The 13,320-nt window shown below is 38.9% G+C and overlaps 3 protein-coding genes across 3 annotated transcripts; all 3 read right to left on the minus strand.

Moving 5' to 3' along the window:
* Positions 1-969: 969 nt before the first annotated feature.
* LOC104960853 (uncharacterized protein C1orf198 homolog) lies at positions 970-4,091 on the minus strand. Its single transcript, XM_010789027.1, has 4 exons — positions 3,718-4,091; positions 2,918-2,968; positions 2,316-2,441; positions 970-1,173 (listed from the first exon to the last, which is right to left on the minus strand). The coding sequence occupies exons 1-4, from the start codon at positions 4,033-4,035 to the stop codon at positions 988-990; spliced, it is 681 nt and encodes a 226-aa protein (XP_010787329.1). The 5' UTR covers positions 4,036-4,091; the 3' UTR covers positions 970-987.
* A 1,151-nt stretch (positions 4,092-5,242) lies between these two features.
* Positions 5,243-8,611, minus strand: LOC104960854 (gap junction Cx32.2 protein-like). The gene is made up of 3 exons (XM_010789028.1): positions 8,523-8,611; positions 7,102-7,240; positions 5,243-6,290 (listed from the first exon to the last, which is right to left on the minus strand). The coding sequence occupies exons 2-3, from the start codon at positions 7,228-7,230 to the stop codon at positions 5,646-5,648; spliced, it is 774 nt and encodes a 257-aa protein (XP_010787330.1). The 5' UTR covers positions 7,231-7,240; positions 8,523-8,611; the 3' UTR covers positions 5,243-5,645.
* Positions 8,612-10,224: 1,613 nt separating this feature from the next.
* Positions 10,225-11,864, minus strand: LOC104960855 (gap junction Cx32.2 protein). The gene is made up of 2 exons (XM_010789029.1): positions 11,779-11,864; positions 10,225-11,117 (listed from the first exon to the last, which is right to left on the minus strand). Exon 2 carries the CDS (start codon positions 11,087-11,089, stop codon positions 10,229-10,231), a length of 861 nt encoding a protein of 286 aa, XP_010787331.1. The 5' UTR covers positions 11,090-11,117; positions 11,779-11,864; the 3' UTR covers positions 10,225-10,228.
* Positions 11,865-13,320: the final 1,456 nt, after the last annotated feature.

A 13,320-nucleotide genomic window follows, 5' to 3' on the forward strand; every position in this document is an offset into this window, starting at 1 on the left:
GCTCACTCTTCTTAGAAACAAAGTCTTTTGGATAAATACCCAGGATGCACCACTTTGGCTGACAAGGGATTTCCAAAAACCATTTGTTTTGACTATTGTAAAGGCCTCTTTTCTGTGTTGCATGTGTACAAGTTTGTTATTTGATTTGGAGCAAACGCATCGTCTAACATCGTCCAAACTATCGGAGGCCAAGCAACTCTTCAACTGTAAGTAATATAAAAGGAAAGAAACGAGTAAAAAAATGTCTGTTTAAGGCGTCTAGTGGCTTGATAGGAAAACTAGGAAGGAAGTCACGACACATATGTTAAGATACCTTAAGATAAAAAGGCTCAAAAATAAATGTTGATGTCTTTTTATTGTCCTGAAACTGATTGCCACAAAAAAGGGGTCCTGTATTGGCTGACATCTCATTTAAAAAAGGGACAGTTCAACCCACAATGTATTTGGGTTAGGGTTAATAAGGAAATGATTGATAAAGGAATTCACATCGTGCAAAAGTAGCAGAAAATGCTGTTTTCGGCGACCAAACATTCCCTGCTTTGCTTCATTAAAAAATGTGTTTGACATGATAGCTCCAACACTCACACCATAACAATCTAGATTTACAAATAGCACTGCAGGTAAGAAAACATGTATTAGCTACTTGTGTGAGCTACAGTATATAGGTGGTTGATGAGGGACTACGATGCACAAACAAACAATCTACAGATCTGTTTTTGACTGCTAATCTGATGCATTCACCAACTGTTTCTCCGACACTTGTGGAGGCTGCACAGATGCCAGAGTTCTCAGCTTCAGGCCAGACTATCCCAGAACACACAGCTCGATAAGGCAAGAGTTTGGGTGGGACTCGCTTTCAATCTGTTGTTTGTTTGAAACTATGCAGACCAGAAAATGCTGTACTTGTGCCAAATGTAAAAAAAAAAGAAAAATGTTTTGGCAGCTGTTGATTGAATTGAAAACGCCATCAGAGAGTGAGAAACAGTTCTACATTTCAGTGCTCACCAGTCGGAGGTACGAGGGCAAGGATTTCTCTCCTTTCTCCAGGGACTTGATCTGGCTGGGGGTCAGAGACTGGAAGTCGGCCATCTCTCCCTCCAGTCTGGACCTCTCGGCGCTGATCTTCCAGAAAGACGACTCCTCCTCTGGCCTCCGGGCCTCGCTGACAGTCACCTTCACAATCACACAATAATAATAACAACAGGTATGAGTCAAACATTCCAGAGTTTAGCGTCTGTATTTATTCAATCATGCAATGCTTTGCTCTCTCCAGTAAAACTCTTGGCATCATTGTCGTGATTTAATTCAAGGTGAAGGTTTATCAAGAGGCAAGGGGAGTGTTTGTTTGTGACCAAAACGCTTTGAAACTAAGGCCCCGTTCACACGGAGACGAAAACGAACCTTAGTCGATATCAAAAAAGTCTTCCGTCCACACGGAATCGGCTCAATAACCGTGTCCGTTTACACGAGACCGCTGGAGACGCTGTAGTACATATGCCGGGCCTGTGAGTGGCGCTGTACTTCCGCCACAAAATACAACAAAGCTGTAGATTTTGCACTAACATCTGTTGCATGGTCAGTAGCGTCTGGAGCACGAAAGCAACCCTGTGATCCGCCATTGTTGTTGTTGTTGGCGAAACACATCAGCAATGACGCGGGGGTGAGCAGCAGAGGTGGGGGCTATGGCGTCATCGTTATCAGGAAATGATCGTATAGGGCGTACACACGGAGCCGTTTGGCCCCCCCAGAGCGTTTCGTCCGCAGATCTATCCACCTTGGGAGCCGTTATCGTTTGAGGGCTCCGTTTCCGCGGTTCCGTTAGGGCCTCGTGTGAACGAACCGTCCATACGATAGAGAACTGTAGCGGATACAACCCGTTTCGTCTCCGTGTAAACGTGGCCTTAGCATGTTGCTCCAAATATTTTTGTTATGAGTAAACCATTGAAACACCTTAATAACTAAGCTTGGTTTTTTTTACTTTGTGTGTAAAGAGGGATGTTGAGATCTACTTCATAACACCAACCATACCTCCTCAGTTTGATCAATTGCATTTGTATTTTACCTTTATTGAACCAGGATAGGTCTCATTGAGATTAAACATCTCTTTTTCAAGAGAGTCCTGGCCAAGGATTCTGTCCCTTCCAATGTGTGAAAGATGCTTTGACAAATCAGACCAACTCTTGATTTTTAAGAATAATCTACCTGTGAGATTTGGATGCGACGCATTTGAAAGCCAAGTCTTAAACTACATATAACCTTTTGATGAATGAAGTGTTTTTTGTCCAACCAGCTACAGGGCACTCCTCTCAACATACCTTAGTTCCTGGAGTACTCTTGCTGATCTGGTTGGAATGAGGAACCTTCGCAGGCTTTGATTCGGCCTGAGAGACTGAGACTCCCTGTTCTGCTGGGCCAGACGTCAAGCTGAAGTCCAACTGGCTCTGAAAGATGGAAGCAACAATATCTCAGGACTTGAGCGCAAAACTACTTGCACATTTTAGACAGTAAAAAGGACATGTATTTAGATAATGCACCGCAGAGATCAACTCGTTATTACAAACCGTAAGTCTTGAAATAACGAGTTAATAGCTGGACATTATGATGGGTAAACATTTAAGTAAACTATCAAACTACAATGCCAAAGAATACCTATATCTAAAAGTAAAACGTTTTTAAAAGTAAAAGTTTGATCATTTATAGTATTGTGTAATTGTAAACCTAATATTAGAGGTTTTTTTGTTATTATTGGTCAGACAAAACAGATTGGAAGAGGATACATTGGAAACGATTCGAAGGAACTTAAACTACACAATCAAAACAATAAAGACCAACATATTAAGTTGCAGGGTTAATATTGAGCCACATTTCTTCAACAAGCCACCAGCGGCAGACTCAAACTTTAACTAAATATTCTTACCTTTGTTTCCCACGAGAAAGGGGCAGAATGCTCATCTTGCCAGGTCATATCCTAAGAAACACAAAATCAGAATCATCTTTATTAACCTAATATGTGTGAACGTACAAGGAATTTCTTTTTGTGTTGCATTGCTGTCAATTTACTTAAATAATATAGACATGACAGCCAGGAACAAAGCTGGGCAAATAAAGAATAATAGACAGGACTATAAAAAGGTACACAAGGATGTTAAACAATTAAAAAAAAAACACTAACAACACAATAACTTATATATACAAGTCCAGTTTTCCTGTAAACAAACAATTGTTATTATTATTTGTACACATCTTTGTAAAATGAAATTGGCAGTGAATGTGTTGGTTGTACAGGGCTGTTGACAACTAACAACAGGATAGTTATATTGCCAACACTCACTGACTTTCCTTCATTATATAGTAATGTCTCATTCTATGTTTAGAACAACGACTTGCATACATTATTTATGTTGTTAGCCTTAAACAGAGACACATATTTTCTTAGCGAACCTGTTTTCGACAACTTATTATGTGAGGGTAGTGTATTTCTACCTAACATTGAGTATTGTTCCACATTTACGCCTCATTTTATATAGTTATCCCTTCTTAAAGTTGCGATTACAATCATTTGGTAGCTATGCTACGTTACGTCATTAGCCACTATGACGTTAACCTGCATATTTCAACGGCTACGTGGCTAGTTAGCAACCATGACAACACTGGCTATTGTGACCTGGAAAAACACTTAAAAACACATTAAACATAAGAAAAATGTTATTATATCACCTCCTCTCCGAAGTGAACAATCTTCTGGCCCGTCTGAATGAGAAGTTTGGGGTAACAGAGCACTTCTTCACGGTCTACTCTGTGCATGGCGTATCGGGCTCGGATCTGAGGATCCATCATCTCATTATCGATGGCGCTGTCCTGCTCCTGATGCGTCATTTTCTCCCATGTAGGGCCGTGTTTCTCTTCGATAGTCTTCCTCTCCTGCATTATCTTCCTCGCCATGGAGTTGATGGAGGAAAAGTACTCAAACTTCTTCTCCTCCATCCTGTGGGAGCTGAGCCCCGCCGTGTTGGCGGAGGCTATCATGGCGGCCATCTTTAGCTGCTTCCAGCTGTTGTTATTTTTTTTTTGTTAGAAGAAGGAAGAGGAAGCTGGTTTACGTCCATCGTTTGCGTAGGTCGCTGCGTGGGCGGGTCGTCGGTTTACGTAAGGTTTACGTCACACAGATGGACCAGATGTTTTAAATGGCGCCATCTAGTGGTCTTTCCCAGCAAGAGCGTGTGCGCAGAGTGGCAAAACGGGCAAAACACATTAAAAATCGATATATATAATCTTATTTATGGGGTTCATTAATGGCATAGTTGTCCTTTAAAGTGGGTACATGTCCGGACAACTTTCAGAAGGGTCCAATTGTGTCCCCACCACTATTTAAAAGCATCATTTGTTAAATGTATTCCAAAAGACAATGTGCACCAAGACATTTTAGCTCAAATATGAGAATATTTTTAGGTTTGTTTACAGAATCGAACATACAATGCAGTGTAAATATAAAAGCAACACATTTTCAATGCGAAAAAAAAAAAAAAAGAGTATATCTAACATTATTGACGCCTTAAAGATGTTAGAAGAGACCCTTTAGTTATCTGTTTTTATTTTGGTTTATTTTGGTCTTATGTTATTCTGTTTTTGTTTGTTTGTTTTAAGACAAAAACGGCCAATATATACCCTCATAAGCGCTTTTGATTCATAAATGTTTTGAAATAACTTTACATAATTTGTGGATGCATTATTCGGCAGATCTACAGTGTATATAAAAAATCCTATTCCAACTGAATCTATTTCTTTTTGACACTATAGGTGAGTGTTGCATAAAAGCCAAAACACTACAAGAGAGACATGTGAATGTAGTTTTCATCCAAGTATTGATTTGTTTTGCCACTGGGGGGCAGCCAACACAAGGTGTGTACACAACATTGACATGTCATCACCTTTGAAATTGACATGGACTATTTACACATCCAGCAGCGTTTAAGCCACATTTTCCATTACTTGGTGTCCTGGCCATCTGGCGAAAAATAAATTAGTTTATATTACATCTGACTATATTGTCTTTATTTCGCAATTGTTTTATTAAAAGTGGTTTTCAAGATTTTGTTGTTGTTTTTGTTTGTTTTCTATTTAAAATATTTCAGTTTTACGAAAAAGAAATTTGTGCACATGTATGAAAACAGTGATAATTGTCAAAAACTCAGATACAGTTTTTGACAAAATAATATTTTAATAAACATTGTTTGACTCCTTTTTACAATATACTCAAACGCAAGGCACATACAATCACATTCAAATACAAAACAGGGGAAGAAGATTGATTTGTTACTAAAATATTACAAGTTGGGCTTGCAATTTTTGCGTTTTTGAAGAAACTTAAAAGTAAGATGGCAAAAACAGCCCTTAAAACCGTTTCTGAGCAACAACAAAAAGCTTTAAGCTAAACCAAATGGCTTTAAGCCAGCGGAAATGTGTAAAGTACAAAAAACAGCAAGGAACAAAATACTCCCTTTCTGTACACTTTTCAAAGGTTGCCTCGTTTGTGTCTGAAATTCTTAAGCATTACATAAATAAATAACTGGACTAATTTCAGTCAAAAACATTTCTCAGTAATTGTGCAACTGTGTACATTTTTTACACAATTTAAATGGCATTATTCAGGCATCATGGAGGCTCATCTTGTCACTCATCAGAATGCCTCCATTTAGACGCGGGTGAAGAGTGATGGCCGTAGACGCGACTGTTTTTTTAGACTTTCGTCTGGCTGAGCGTAAACAGGCCAGGTAGAAGATCTCCATTACGTTGAGCAGGACAGAGATGCAGGACACTACGAGCATGAAGATAATGAAGATGGTCTTCTCTGTGGGGCGAGACATGTAGCACTCCACGGTGAAGGGGCAGGGGGCTCGGGAGCAGACTATTCTCGGGTCCATGATGAACCCGTACAGATAATACTGCCCAACAATGAACCCTACCTCCAAAACGATTCTAAAAATGATGGAGGTCATGTAGTTCCCCAGCAGGTTGCCTTTAATCTGGACATGGCCGCTTTCGTCAGAGTACTTGGGAACTTTCACGATTTTGCTCGTGGAGTGGTTCTTCATATGTTCTCTCAGCTTGTTTTCATTGTGGATGACATTCAGGACGTGTCCGAGGTAGATGAGCGTCGGTGATGAGATGAAGATGATCTGGAGGACCCAGAATCTGATGTGTGAGATGGGGAAGGCGTGGTCGTAGCAGACGTTCTTACAACCAGGCTGTTTGGTGTTGCATATCATTTGGGACTGTTCGTCACCCCACACCTGTAATATTCAGAAGATACATTTATATTATTATCAACAGAGGAGGAGTCAGGATGTCTCAGTAGCGATACAAAATAAAAACGCATGCTTTTTGGAGCAAAAGCACACAAAAGGTTTTCCTTTATGTCACCGTATCATGTTTTCTTTTTTGAGTCCTCCTTACAGGACACTTTATCCTTTCTTTCTGGCAGACAGCCACTCTTGAGGTTACTTTTGGTGCATTTTCTTTTTAAATCCACGCCTCCCACCCACCTACATCCAGCAGTATACAGTCCTCTGAGTGCTATGTTAATTTTGTGGACATATGTGAAGGCTTTTTACATATTTATTGCACATATCTCCCATCATCCTCTATTTGCATCATTATGGACTTCCACTGGAAACGTCAGATAAGGTAAAATAATGAAAAAGTAACAATTAAGCAGAAAAGGGATTGAGTTACAGAAGCTATATACACCGTTCATTTACAAATATATTGATGATAGATGATTGCACCTAACATTTTAGTATAACATTGTAATTTAAGATATAAAAAAGTGCTTATAATGCCTAGAAAATACCACAATTCATCAAAAATTGGATCAAATCTCATCCGATGAACACGGAACAGTCTACAGGCTACATCAAGTCCTGGTATTGTTATAAAAGCTGATAAGGGTTGTAATTAAGGCAAATATAGTTGTCATACTGTGGACCCTAATACGGCCAGCAGAGAGTGTTATTTCACCGTAAAGCTTAACGTGTCATAAAAGTAATTCATCGGTTGGGTTAAACACGTCTCAAAGTAAAGTACTGATGAACAAAAGGAGACCTTCTCTGCTCCGGCTCCGAGGATCATGATCCTGAAGATGAACAGCACCGTGAGCCAGACCTTCCCGATGACGGTGGAGTGGGACTGGACCTTATTCAGCAGAGAGGACAGAAATCCCCACTCTCCCATGGTCTCTGATCTGGTGAGGAGAGCAAACAGAAGAATTGATTATGATATTGATGCCTGGACAATGATATTGCAGACATCTAACAACGGAAGACTCTATCAGATAAAGACAGAGGAGAAATGTAACCCTAGCCCATATAAATATAGCCTACATAGTAATATCAGCGTTTACTTATTACATGCAGACCCTACAACTTTAAATAGTCTTACAAAGCATCTATTCAGTGAACCGGAGATAGAGGCCGATGGAAACTCAGTAATCCAAGAACACCCGCCAAGAAAGGTCAGGTTTTTTTTGTTAGATTTGGTCGTCTGGCAGCATTTTTACAAACAACTAGTGGCTTGACTTTCATGAAACTTGGAGCAAGTTAGCATGTGTTAAGAAAAAACACGTTACATGTTGAAGTGTATTTCAACCACAGGGTTATACACGCATTATTTTTAATTAATGGCATTTTATTTTTGCTCAATGGTTTCCAAATCATTTGGCACATCATGGTTAGGTGAAACAGAATGTACATGGTATTAATCTAGTATGATATTTTGGAGAACAGATGCATCATTTGTGAAATGCTTTTTATTCAATTTCATTCTGCATTTCAAACCACAAAGGTAAAGGATGAAGCTTTTTTTTTTTAACACATCGGGCGTGGTGCAGTTTTTTCTGATTATTATTTAACTTGAAGGTTAAACATCAACAACAGCACAAGGTATTTTTTTGCTCAAAGACATAAACCCGTGTTGTAAAAACTCCTAATCTATAGTGTAGTATGTTCACATGGTAAAGAAGGATCGATAACATCCATTGCATAACAACAACTTATCTCAAGTTGTCTTGCTATAGGAGGTCAGAAGTCCTGATAGGAGAGGAATTTATCTTCCGCAGATGTTTTTGTGATTTTGAATCGCTGATAGATATATAGATATTGTTCACAAGAATAAAAGCACACGTATCCTCATTACACAAGATGGCTCCATTGGTCAAAGGTAACATTTAATTTTGTTTGCAAAAAATTCAGAGTCGTGAGAAAAATGTCGAAATATGTAGAAAATAGTGAATTTTATTATTAATAATTCGTTATTATATTTGTTTAATGAGTTCCTCTTTACTCACACACCCACTTTTGCTAACATGCTTACAACACTGCCAATGTCAAAAACAAACTCATACCCATCATAATATAACATTTTGGTAGATGTTGTTGTGTTTAATTCAAAAGCAACATCACTAAAGGTACTTTTGAACTAATTCAATATTGTATGTTGTGTTGGAAAAAAGAATGGTACCAGCTTACCTTTGAGTTTAAAGGCCTCTGCGGACAAACAGTGCTCACCAGCTGTGGAGAAGTCTGACGGAGAGCCCAGTGAACCAAGCAAAGCTGTGTCTGTGGTACCTTGAACTTTAGGTTCGATGATACTGCGCAACAGCGACACGTTGTCCTGACATCTGGAGATGATAGATTTAAAGTGGACCATTTTTTTTGGCGGAAAACTGACAAGATTGTAAAGGTTAATGATTGATTGGCACCGCTATAAAAAAAAAAATGTTCTTTGGAATTTTTTACTGCTTTTCCAGGTTATTGTTTACCATTATCAGGGTCACATTCTGATAATGATGCTGTTTGAAAAACGCCTATGAAAGAAATGCCTTTTCTGCACTTTGTTTCAGATACAATCTCAGGGATTTAAGGGCAAGGACGCAATGACATGAACTTGTGTACACACTTATGAAATCCAGTTTAACCCTGAATAAATACTACGTGAGGATTGTCACATTCATTGATGGTTGAGATTGCATCAAGAGGTTCATGGTTCATTCTGCTTAATTTTCAGAAATTCTTAACCAATGGAGCAAATGTATCTTGTAATCTCCCCAAAATGTGTTTGGGTTATGGTTAGGGGTTATGGTCCTTGGAGAGATTTTGTATTGAATTGCAAAGTGCAGGTGAGTGTGTGACCCACAGTTCATCTTATGTAAATGCCCTTATCCTTACATGAACTTATTAAACCCTCTCTCTGAATCAGAGGTTCACTTATCGATCTGTTGAACGCACCCTATTCCGAAGGAAAAGAACACTGTCATAAAGTTGCAATGATTAACGGCTTACTCAAATCTTGCTTATCGATTAATCATTAATGTAGTTTTTAATAAGGACAAAACTGGTTTCAGCTTCTCAAAAGTTAGTTTTTATTTAATAATATATTTAAATGAATATGTCTTTATGATTTGAACCATGGGCTCTGGGAAGCGGTGATGATATGTTTTATTACTTTTTCCGGTTTAAAAAATGTACTCAATTAATTCAAACATATCTTTTACTCATCGGTAATGAAAAATATTTCCAGCTTAAAAGTGTTACTAAAAAGTGTCAGTCATCTTTGAAAGAAAGGTGTTTGAAGCCTATCATCTGAACATCATTTATTCAGTCAGGAAACAGTTTTTCTTCAATCCAACCTCAATAATTTATTAAAAACAACATAGCACATAAACATGTTCCAGCCATACAGTGGAAACATACTTTTTCACCACAATCATAGACATCATAATCATTGTTTATCAGTGAGCAAATTATTCGTTTGGATACATGGCAATAACTTACAGGACACATTCAAAACTAGGCAAGGACAAAACTCTGCTCACTAACAGATTAACAAGTGGGTATCTAAGAGCATAAAGACATCATCAAAATTGCAGACTTTCCATCATTAGATTTCCTGTTAAATAATAAAAAACATATGTAAAATTCTAACAAAGTGCCCCTACAAAACATGGATGGACAGATTTAAGCAGACTTTACTCAGCAAGAACATTTCTTAACTACACATTAAACGTGCTTTTCCTTGTTGTTGTTGTTGTTGTTGTTGTTGTTGTTGTTGTTGTTGTTGTTGTTGTTGTTGTGTCATGATGTGTACACCCTAATGTAATATATTGAGTCTTTTAGATGTATCTGAAAAAGGAACCAGAAACATAAAACAAGTATTTAATGCATCGTAATGTTTTTTAATGTCCACTCAGCAGCCGTTTCTCCTCTTTGGCTCCGTCCAGACTTCCCCCCATGCTCTGGCTGCTCTCCATCTCAATGTTCATCTTGTTCTCCCTCAGTGCGTCTGCTGTGGTCGGCCATTTTGGACCCAACAGGGTGGCAGGGTTTTCCGCTGAGGTGATTTTGTGAGTGTGATGCCTGGAGCCGCACCTGACCCTGGTGCAGAGCAGGTAGAACACCTCGATGAAGTTGAGCAGCAGGGAGATGCAGGCCACCACCAGCATGAAGATGATGAAGATGGTCTTCTCCGTGGGGCGGGACATGTAGCACTCCACGGTGAAGGGGCAGGGCTTCTTGGAGCAGGGGAACATGGGCACCATGATGAAGCCGTACAGGTAGTACTGGCCAATAATGAAGGCGCTCTCGATGATGATCTTGACGATCAGTTGCGCGAGGTAGCTCCCCAGAAGGTTCCCCTTGATCTTCACCTTCCCCTTGTCGTCCGTGTATTTGGGCCTTTTGTTCAGTTGGGACCCCCCAGGGCTCAACATGCGCTCCCTCATTTTATTCTCCTGGTGGATGACGTGCACGGCGTGGCCCAGGTAGACCAGCGTTGGCGTTGAGACGAAGATGATCTGCATGACCCAGAAGCGAATGTGCGAGATGGGGAAGATCCAGTCGTAGCAGACGTTCTCACAACCAGGTTGCTGAGTGTTGCAGAGGAAGCCCGATTGCTCGTCCCCCCAAACGTTCTCAGCGCCCGCTCCCAGGACCATGATCCTGAACAGGAAGAGGACGCTCATCCAGATCTTCCCGATGACCGTGGAGTGGGACTGGACCTTGTCCAGCAAAGTCGACAGGAATCCCCAGTCTCCCATCTTTATTTTGTGATGATCAGTTACTAATCTGTGATAAAAAGAACAAAGAAAATACTCATGAGCTGATACCACATTATGTTTGCAATGATCCTACCCCACACCTTGTGACCTGAAATATTAACTTCAATCAATACGCGGCTGCTGGAAGAAAGACGCTCCGTCTCTTTTTTAAATTCGGTTAAAATAAATAAGTTCTTGAACTGCCTACTTGAGGAAAAAGAGGAAATCAGAGCTCCTCGAGTCATGAGGTAGCTGGTCAATATTCTCCTAAATTAGTCATTAGTCAGAATTTTGAACGGAAAAAACAGCAGAGCCAGTGGCTTCAAACCAATAAGGCGTAAATAAAATTAAACAAGACAACTCTAATAAAATAAAAGCACTTCTTCTGTGTTAATTTAACATTAGAAAAAACTATATTCTAATTCTGATTATAAAGAATGAAGATATTAAACATATGTCTTGAAGGCAACTCTGAAACATGAAATTAATCCTGTGCCATCATTGGTCATACGAATACTGGTAAAGAAAAGCCAAAAGTACAATTAAAACTTTCTTACAGTTATTATTATTTGTATGAAAATAAACAACGGTACTCTACATTCCCAGCCTGGATTGTAGCCTTGACAAATATTCAGATATTCTTTCAAAAAGTGTAAAATCTGGAGCAGAGAACAATGGTTGCATCTTACCTGGCGACCAGTCGGAGAGGACTGCCTGCGTTTCGGACAGATGGTTAACTTTAGAGTTGGACCTTGGAGTTTTTAGCTGGGTGAGGACAGCATGAGGACTGATGCAGATTGTTGCACAACACACATCTGGCAAGAAATGTCACGTTGTTCCCGTCAGCCAACGAGGGCAAAAAAAGTTGTTGGAAGACGGTAAGTGTAATAATTGACAGGAGCTCAGTATCTCAGCTAAATGACCTTGGATGTTTGGAAATAAACAACTTAGTTATCACAAAAGATAAAAACCACTGCTGCCCATATTTGAATATTCTGCCTATTTGACTGCATGTTAAATAAGTGTATAGTTGTAAATAATGCAGTTCTACCATCTAGTGCCAATTAATACAGACACAAGGAACTAACTGTCATACATAAACAGTCTAATGGTAAACACAAAGTGCCCCTTCAAACAGATGCATTTTTTACAGTATCATTCACCCCTTAGTTCATTTTGAAAAACCCCTTTTAAGAAAGTGTGTGGAAAAACAATCTTCTTGAGGTTTGAAACGTTTACATTTTTATGATATAATGATACCGTATCTTGTTACTCTCACTTGATTAAAATCAATAGATCAATAAAGTACCTATCTATCTATCTATCTATCTATCTAAAAGTAAGAGCAATAGCAATAAAGCACATGAGATAAAATAACATAGAAATACTTGTTTGCTGCTACCATCATAATGTCTGTAAGCTAAATATTAAGCTAAATAGCCTAGCTTATCAGAAACATCCATATAAAGCAGACTCTAACTCACACCTTGCCAATATAAGTTTAGCGCACGTAAAATAAGTCCCCTTGATATTTGTACCCTTTGTGTTTTGTACATCGTTAAACAATTGAATAAAATTGTGTATTTGTTACGTTTGGACAGAGCGTTGAACTTGTTTCCACCCAAAATGGCTATTTCAACACATTGCATTTTCAAAATAATAGCAATAACAGGTATTTTCTATTTGCCCTTTTTGTTAATATTTACCTGATACTTGATGAACAAATTATTTTAGGAATAAAAAGTTTGCTGATTGTTTAAAATAAACACATTTGCTTTTTGAATATAGGCAAATATAATAAGCTATACTCGGTTAACAAAGTGTAAAACTGCTACAAAATCATTCATCAACTAGTAAGCTAGTGTTTGTAATATGAATAGTAAAATTCAGACACATATTAGCAAATATTGGAGGTTTATTGAAAACAGAATTACAAACCATCATTGTCTAAAAACTATTACAAGAAAGCGTCCTTCTCAACATCTATCAGCAAATCTTCTGACGTTATTTTTTAAAGAGATGGATCTGAGGTTTATTATTTTTGTATTATGCCCGAAAAGTGAAATGTTGCCTGTGACTGAGTCCTGTTTACAGAAGCTGGCTACTCCCCCTCCCTCTCTCTTTATTTGCTGCACACACACACTCACTCACACACACACACACACACACACACACACACACACACACACACACACACACACACACACACACACACACACACACACACACAC

The sequence above is a fragment of the Notothenia coriiceps genome, unplaced genomic scaffold (genome assembly GCF_000735185.1).
Source record: "Notothenia coriiceps isolate Sejong01 unplaced genomic scaffold, NC01 NC01_scaffold00032459, whole genome shotgun sequence".
Classification (NCBI taxonomy): domain Eukaryota; kingdom Metazoa; phylum Chordata; class Actinopteri; order Perciformes; family Nototheniidae; genus Notothenia; species Notothenia coriiceps.